At 38.7% G+C, this 7,665-nt stretch overlaps 1 protein-coding gene across 1 annotated transcript in view; it reads left to right on the top strand.

The window, feature by feature from the left end:
• Nucleotides 1-1,910: 1,910 nt before the first annotated feature.
• The window catches only part of hsd17b4 (hydroxysteroid (17-beta) dehydrogenase 4), a 42,662-nt gene continuing 36,907 nt past the window's right edge, over nucleotides 1,911-7,665 (top strand). Inside the window, exons 1-7 of the mRNA XM_047381453.1 lie at nucleotides 1,911-2,064; nucleotides 2,513-2,566; nucleotides 3,839-3,946; nucleotides 4,177-4,236; nucleotides 4,335-4,356; nucleotides 4,526-4,572; nucleotides 4,698-4,782. Of these exons, the coding sequence (XP_047237409.1) occupies nucleotides 2,013-2,064; nucleotides 2,513-2,566; nucleotides 3,839-3,946; nucleotides 4,177-4,236; nucleotides 4,335-4,356; nucleotides 4,526-4,572; nucleotides 4,698-4,782 (428 nt within the window). The 5' untranslated portion in view covers nucleotides 1,911-2,012. The remainder of the gene's footprint in view (nucleotides 2,065-2,512; nucleotides 2,567-3,838; nucleotides 3,947-4,176; nucleotides 4,237-4,334; nucleotides 4,357-4,525; nucleotides 4,573-4,697; nucleotides 4,783-7,665) is intronic.

The raw sequence follows: 7,665 nt of genomic DNA, 5'->3' as shown, positions 1-7,665 counted from the left end.
GTAAAACTGCAAATAAATAAATTTAAAAAATGCATTTAGTATTTACATACATTTGCAATTAAATAATTACAGCAAGGCAGCAATGGGTTCGAACCCCGGCCTGTATGGAGTCTGCAGGTTCTCCCTGTGCATGCGCTGATTCTCACCAGGTACTCTTGCTTCCTCCCACAGCCCAGAAACATGACTATCAGGTTAATTGGTCTTTGTAAATTGCTCTTAGTTATAAGTGTTTGTATGCATAGCTGTTCGTCCTGTGTGTCTCTGTGATGGACCGAGGGCCTATCCAGGCAGGCAACAGCGAGAACAGGGGAACCATAGATGTGAGAGGCATACAAATATATGTGCATTTAAAGCCAATCTTCTAGAATTTGACGTGCAAGCTATTGTATTCTTTTTCATTTGTGATGTTTTATGTATCAGGGAGTAATATGTAAATGAACTTTAGTGGAAAACACGACATATAGCACCAAGTCATTATTTTGCTACAAAAACAAAGCAAAATGGAGAAACAGCATCTGAAAGAGCAAGCATATATTCTTACATTTATCATAGTAATTTTATTCAGTTTGTTTATACTGCCCCAATTCAGAGCAAATTTAGGAAACGTTGCAAGAAAAAAGGTCTAACTCTTATCTAAGTACGGTATATATAATGTTTTTTCAGTTTGGTCCAAATTCAGTCAAAATTCAATTCTGATCAATATAACTGATTTCAATCCAATACAATCATATAGTCAGATTCAGATCCAGTTGCACACACTGCAACTCAAGTCAAATCAATATATAGTACAGTAAAATGCAGATTGGCAAAATATTATGCATCTAGTAAAGCCCAGCTGACTTTGCTGCAATCGCTTGTCCTAAGTAAGCATGTGGCGACAGTGGTGAGGAACGACTCTTTAACTGGAACAAATATCTAACAACCAGATTAAATATGACCATCCATCAGCCTTCAAAGTAAGAAAAATATTCATGAGAGATTGTGATCCACTTTCAAATATTACAAAAAAAGTGTAAATGCTTGAAAGGAACATGTAAGGGATTCAGTAAAAAAAATATGAAGTGTTGTTTGGGCAAATGAGGTTTAATTGTGAAGCCAGTTTTATTTACCTCCGTCAAGTAGGTTATGTTTTTCTTAGTGTTTGTCTATCCGTCTGTCTGCCTCTTTGTAAAATATCTCAAAATGTTATGAACGGATATGGATGAAATTTTCAGACAAGGGTTGTATTAGAACAAGGAACAGATTATATGTTGGTGGTGATGCAGAGAACCATCTGGACCCAGGATTTTTTTTGAAGGATTCTTTCACATTGTCAGACCTTGTCAGGCTTTCTGAGACTGACTTTTTGGGTTTTCTTTATCTGTAAGCCACAATCATCGAAATTACAAGGAACAAAAGCTTGGAATATATCACTCTATGTGTAATGATTCTAAATAATATATGAATCTCACATTCTAATATGACTGGTAAAAGATATTTTACAATATTCAAATTTTGGGGGTATACCTGTATATCATTTACAGTAAATAGTGGGAAAACAATAGATCTGTTGAACCGTTGTGATAATTGCAGACCAGCTTTCTGGATGTTTCCACCAGTCCTTTCGTGATTTATCTTTGGCGATGAGTCTTTGAGGTTGAAAGACCTCCTTGCTATCCCACTACATCGGGAAGAATAACATCTGTATGCAAACAACCGCAGCTAAAGCTGGTAAAGCAGCTAAAATAATTGAAATGATAAATTATAAAATAATGCTAAAACATAAGTCACGTTACTTAAAAGCGTAAAAGTATAAGAAGCGCTGTTTTAAAAGACACCAAAGCGCTGCGTTCGCAAGAAACATTGCGTCGTTAAGGCAGCGTCAGAAAATCCGGGTCTCTGATTGGTCAGGACTGAGACGTCCCTTATCATGCGGAAGTTGTAGTTCAGTCTCACTACTGTTAGTTTGTTGAGGTCAGTCCTGCAGGTGTAGGAGCTGTGTTGGTTCGTCTCTGAAACAGAAGCTGACAGAAATGTCTTTGTCATTTGAAGGACGAGTGGTGCTTGTCACTGGCGCTGGAGGAGGTAAAACTGCAGCTCGGTGTGCTTTCTGTCACTTGAAGTAGCATTTTCAGCTCCGGATGCTAACCTGCTAATTGTGGCTTTGAGAAAAGTTACGACAGCAGACCGTGCACCACGTCGCTATTTTTTCGTATAATAAGTACCTAGTTGTAAATCTGGATATATTGCTGATTTCTAAAAGTGGCGCTAAAGATATAAAATGCAGCAAACAACTATAAAAATCATTGTTATCACTAAAAATAAAACACGAATGTTCTCATTTTAACTACTATTGAACTACTATCAACAAACACGGGGAGCAAAGTGCAAATAACGCAACGGCCTATTATTACTCTGCTGAAAGTGAGTGAAAGGGTACATGCCTAGAGGCAGCAGTTGCTGCTGGATTTGGGCGTTTTATTCTAGTGAATGTTGTGTTTAACTTACTATATTCCTGTGTTCCTTTCTACAGGTCTTGGCAAAGAATATGCACTGGCCTTCGCTTCAAGAGGGGCCTCCGTAGTTGGTAAATGAATAATTGGTGGGGGCTCCTTTAGATTGCACACAATAATTGGCTTTATTTTTAATGACCGTAATTATACATATATAAAGAATTGTCTTGTAAGCAAGATAGAAATGTAGCAGCATTCTTTCAGCCAGCTGAGCAGCTGTGCACAGCAACAGATGGGGAGCGACATGCTGCACTACTCCATGTCCTTTAATGCAGGGAAAAACTTTAGTCACTCTGGTGTAATTTCTGGTATCCTATTGAAGTAATTTTAAAGCATAGCACAGGGTTCCTACACAATATGAAAAAAGAAAATAAAAGTATAGGAAGAATATTTGGTTTTCCAAACTTTATTTCCAGTTTATTTCCTTGATGTTCCGCCCTCATTTTTTTTCCCTTGCTTTCTTGTGCACTTTCTTTTATCTTTCCTATCTTGCTTTCATTCCTTGTCTGTCCTACCTTTGATCTTTCCCTCCTTTGTATAATCCTTATGTCCTTCTGTTTTCTACCCTTTTTCCTCCTTGTGTCCTTCCTTCCTTGTGTAATTTCTTTTTCTTTCCTTGTGTCTCCTTTCCTTTCTCCTGTCCTTCCTTCCTTCCTTGCCTGTTTACTGTAAAAATAGCATAGATTAGCAATGAACTTAATTTATAATTTATATTTTCAAGTGAACATAGAGGGCTGCAAACTCTGGAAACCTAAATCCTGAAAGTCAGGAATTTGTACATGAAAATATGTAGGAACCCTGGTAGGAACAACATGACAGAAAACCTCAGCGGTTATGAAATATTTACCTTTTAAAACTGTGCTATACCTTAAAACTACTATGCAGGCCATGGCTAGGGTTCACTGTTCGGTTCAGACTAGTACTTGCACAGATACTGACATCATTTCTTTTACCTGTAGTATTTCTTAAAGTCACATTGGACACACTGATAGAAGGCTCTGGTCTGATGTTCACTCAGCTAGAAAAATCTTACACTCTGTTTCACGCATTCAGTTCTGAAAAAATGTAGGTGTGCATGGAGGTGGGTGGTTTTAGATAAGCTGTGCCTTATAATGTATTTGAGACACATGCCTTGCAGTTACCACTACAGCAGTGATTGGATTTTATAATACACAGTTGCGATCGCCAGCAAAAACAGGTGCTGCCCTTAATTTTAACCTTGAATGCTGCTCTCAACTCTTTCCTTCAATCTATGTCATTTAAATTTTATTTTTTGGGTTATCTCTTTTGGAGAACTGCACAGTTTACACTGTGTTGCTAATCTTTGCCTTCTTTTTGCAACAAAGTTAATGACCTTGGGGTAGACACAAAAGGGGGTGGAAGAAGTTCTGCAGCTGCTGATAAGGTGGTGGAGGAGATAAGAGCAAAAGGAGGCAAAGCTGTGGCAAACTATGGTGAGAAACATGGACATCCTTCTATTATTCGTTGTGTGTAGTTTATTTAATAGCAGATGCATTCATTTATGTATGTCTTGTCCTTGTAACTGATGAATGTGTGAGCAAGTATTGATGATGTCTGTTGTTTCTCTCTGAAAATGCAACCAGGAGACAAAGCATCCAGGATTTAGATCTAAACTAAAATAATCAGGTCCTACACTCCTCTTTATATTTTTGTGTACACACAGATTCTGTTGAAGATGGAGAGAAGCTGATCCAAAGTGCCCTTGATGCTTTCGGAAGAATTGGTTTGTATAAAATCTTTAGAAAGCTATAATCTGTAAACTTTGAGACAGTTAATGATGGTTTTACTAGAATTTGTTTTGGTAATATTCTTCTTTTTCAGATATTGTTGTAAACAATGCTGGGTAAGTCCCTCTTCAGTAATAATTATATATATCATCTGGTCTTAGAAAGCAGGTATTACAGTAATTGAAGCGTGGATCAATTTGATCATGTTAAAGTAAATCTTAAATTTTGGTTCCTAGGCTGAGAAGATGATGCATTTTTGGTAATTTTTATCCTTTCTTTCCCCAGCATACTGCGTGACCGTTCATTTGCCAGAACCAGTGATTTGGACTGGGGTAGAGAGATTGTTTGGATTTTGAAAATCACTTTATTATTTGCCAGTAACTCATACAAGTTATGGGTCAAGTCACATCAATACAGGTCAGAAAACATATTTTTGTTATGCTTGTTGCCATTTCAGACCTCATTCATAGAGTTCACTTGAGAGGATCGTTCTTGGTAACTCGAGCTGCCTGGAACCACATGAAAAATCAAAAGTTTGGCAGGTGAGGATTAAAGCAAGCAGATGCCACTTATTGCCATTTATTCTCAGGAGAGATTTAGTTTTGTCTGTCAAAGTGTGTCTCAATACATAAACAAATCATTGATAGTTTTGTTTTTCACTTGTTCGATTTAAAAATTTTAATTCCTATGAATTTATCACAAAGTAATACATTTCATGCATTAATTACTATGATTATGTGGTACAGCTAAAGAAAACCCAAAATCAGTTTCTCAGAATATTACATAGAAACCAATAAAAATTGGTTTCTGACTCAGAAATTTTATGTTATGGATTATTGACTTGAAGGTTATCCAGCAGGTAGGCAATGACATCCTCCAAATGGATCCTCCGCCTTGTGAAGTGTGCTGTATTGAGGCATGTTATTGGGAAGTTGAGTGAAAGGAAAACTTGTGGTAGAAAAATGTGCACAGGCAATGGAAATAACCACAGGCTTGAGAGGATTGGGAAGTAAATCATATTTAGTAGTTTGGGAGAGATTCACAAAGTGTGGACTAAAGCTGGAGCCATTGCCTTAAGAACCACCACACACAGATTGAGTTGTGTTAAGGCACTCTTGAACCAGAGGCAACACCAGACATGTCTTACCTGGACTAAGGAGACAAAGGACTGCACTGTTGCTCAGGGGTCTAGTGTATTTTCAGATAAAGGTAAATATTGCATTTCATTTCGAAATCAATGTCCCAGAGTCTGGAGTAAGAGTGGAGAGAACCAAACCCTAGTTACTTGAGGCCAAGTGTAAAGCTTTGACTGCTAATGATGATTTGAGGAGCAATGCCATCTGCTGATGTTGGCCCACTGTGCACCTTTTTAAAAAACATATATTACTGTGATTGATGGGTAAATGAACTGGCCTGACATGAACCCACTTGAGAATCTATGGAGTAGAGTCAAGAAGAAGATGAGAGGAACCAGACCCAACAATGAAGAAGAGTAGGTTTAAAATATAAAAAGAAAATCTGAATATTTAAAAGCCCAGTAATGAAACTTAATATGAATATGTAAATAACAGCAAAAAAAAGGTAATGTGTTGTGATTATGAATCTGAGAATATTATTTAATATTTTATCAAATAATATTTTGGTCTGTTAAGGGTTGTCCTGTGAATACCAGCCCAGTAAGGCGATGGTATTAGGACACAATAGAAAGGTGTGAGATGAGCTCTGACATTATTGAACAGCATAAACTCTGCGCACACATGGAATGAATTCATACAATTTCTTAAAATACAAGAATTTATGAACAAACATAAGTCAACTCAAAGTCAAACATATTTCAATCAGCAAACTCTTTACTATGCTAAAACAATCCAACTAAACTACCAAGCAGAATTACAGAATAACGAAGACTAATAGGCTATGTACAATATAAACAAGTTGATTAAAGGTGATTGAAAATCATGACCAAAAAGAGTGATGCAACATTACCATGCAATGTTTATGTTTGAGATCCAAGGATTATCTTGAAGAATCTGAAAATGAAGTTAAGTTAGTCTTGGAACTAACTTAGGAAATAATCAGCAAACCTTTAGACAACCATTCACAATGTAAGATCAGATCAAATATTATTTTAATAAAATAATTTTTTAAAGAATGATTTGCTGAATAAAACCAACCTTCTGGATGACCATTTCTCAACAGTGTCTCATTAGCTGCCTTCATTTATTAAAATAATATTTAGAGAAATATTATTAAAGGAAATGGTAAAATATTTAAGGAAATATTTTTGGAAAAGAGCCAAATCCTTCTGGAGAAATGGGGCTTAATGGTGTTTATTTAGTTATCAGATTTAGTAAAATAATGTTTAGGGACTATTATTTACTAGCTTGAAAACCAGCAATCTTTCTGGGTAAATATTCTTTAGCAGCAAGCACGTGTCCTAAGCTGTTAGCAGTGAAAGCTTACAAAGAAGCTGATAGCTTAGCACCAGAATCAGACACACACCTTTAAATACAATTAATAAAAGGGTTAAAATGCATGAGCGCGGATGGCGCGTTATGGCCGATCTTCTGTGTTAAAATCACTCCTTTAAATAAACTTAGTCTTAACTTTAAAAAACACACAAACACAGAACACAAACTGAGGACGTGCAGCAGACTCAGCAGAGACACCCAGATGTCCTTCTCTCCAGACACCTCCTCCAGCTCCTCCGGGGGGAGCCCAAGGCGTTCCCAGGCCAGCCGAGAGACATAGTCCCTCCAGCGTGTCCTGGGCCGTCCCCTGGGCCTCTCCCGGTGGGACATGCCAGGAACACTTCCCGAGGAAGGCGTCCAGGAGGCATCCGGCATAGATGCCCGAACTGCCTCAACTGTTCCCTCTCGATGTGAGCAGCGGCTCTACTCCGAGCCCCTCCCGGATGGCCGAGGGCCTCACCCTATCTCTAAGGGAGTGCCCGGCCACACTATGGAGGAAGCTCATTTCAGCCGCTTGTATTTAGGATCTCGTTTTTTTTGGTCATGACCCAAAGTTCATGGCCATAGGTGAGGGTAGGAATGTAGACCGGTAAATCGAGAACTTCGCTTTTCAGCTCAGTTCTCTCTTCACCACAACTGACCGGCACAGCGCCCCCATTACTGTGGCAGCCGCACCGATCCGTCTTGTCGATCATCCGCTCCATTCTTCCCTCACTCGTGAACAAGACCCTGAGGTACCTGAACTCCTCCACTTGAGGCAGGAACTCCCCTCCAACCTGAAGAGGACAAGCCCCCCTTTTCTGGTCGAGTACCATGGCCTCTGACTTGTAGGAGCCGATCTTTATCCCAGTCCCTTTACACTCGGCTGCGAACCGCCACAGCGCATGCTGTAGGTCTTGGCTAGAGGGGGCCAGCAGGACCACGTCATCTGCAAAAAGAAGAGACGAAATCCAC

Source organism: Girardinichthys multiradiatus, chromosome 12 (genome assembly GCF_021462225.1).
Source record: "Girardinichthys multiradiatus isolate DD_20200921_A chromosome 12, DD_fGirMul_XY1, whole genome shotgun sequence".
Taxonomy (NCBI): Eukaryota; Metazoa; Chordata; class Actinopteri; order Cyprinodontiformes; family Goodeidae; genus Girardinichthys; species Girardinichthys multiradiatus.
The sequence above is the reverse complement of the archived record's forward strand: the minus strand, read 5'-3'. Positions and strand labels throughout refer to the sequence as shown.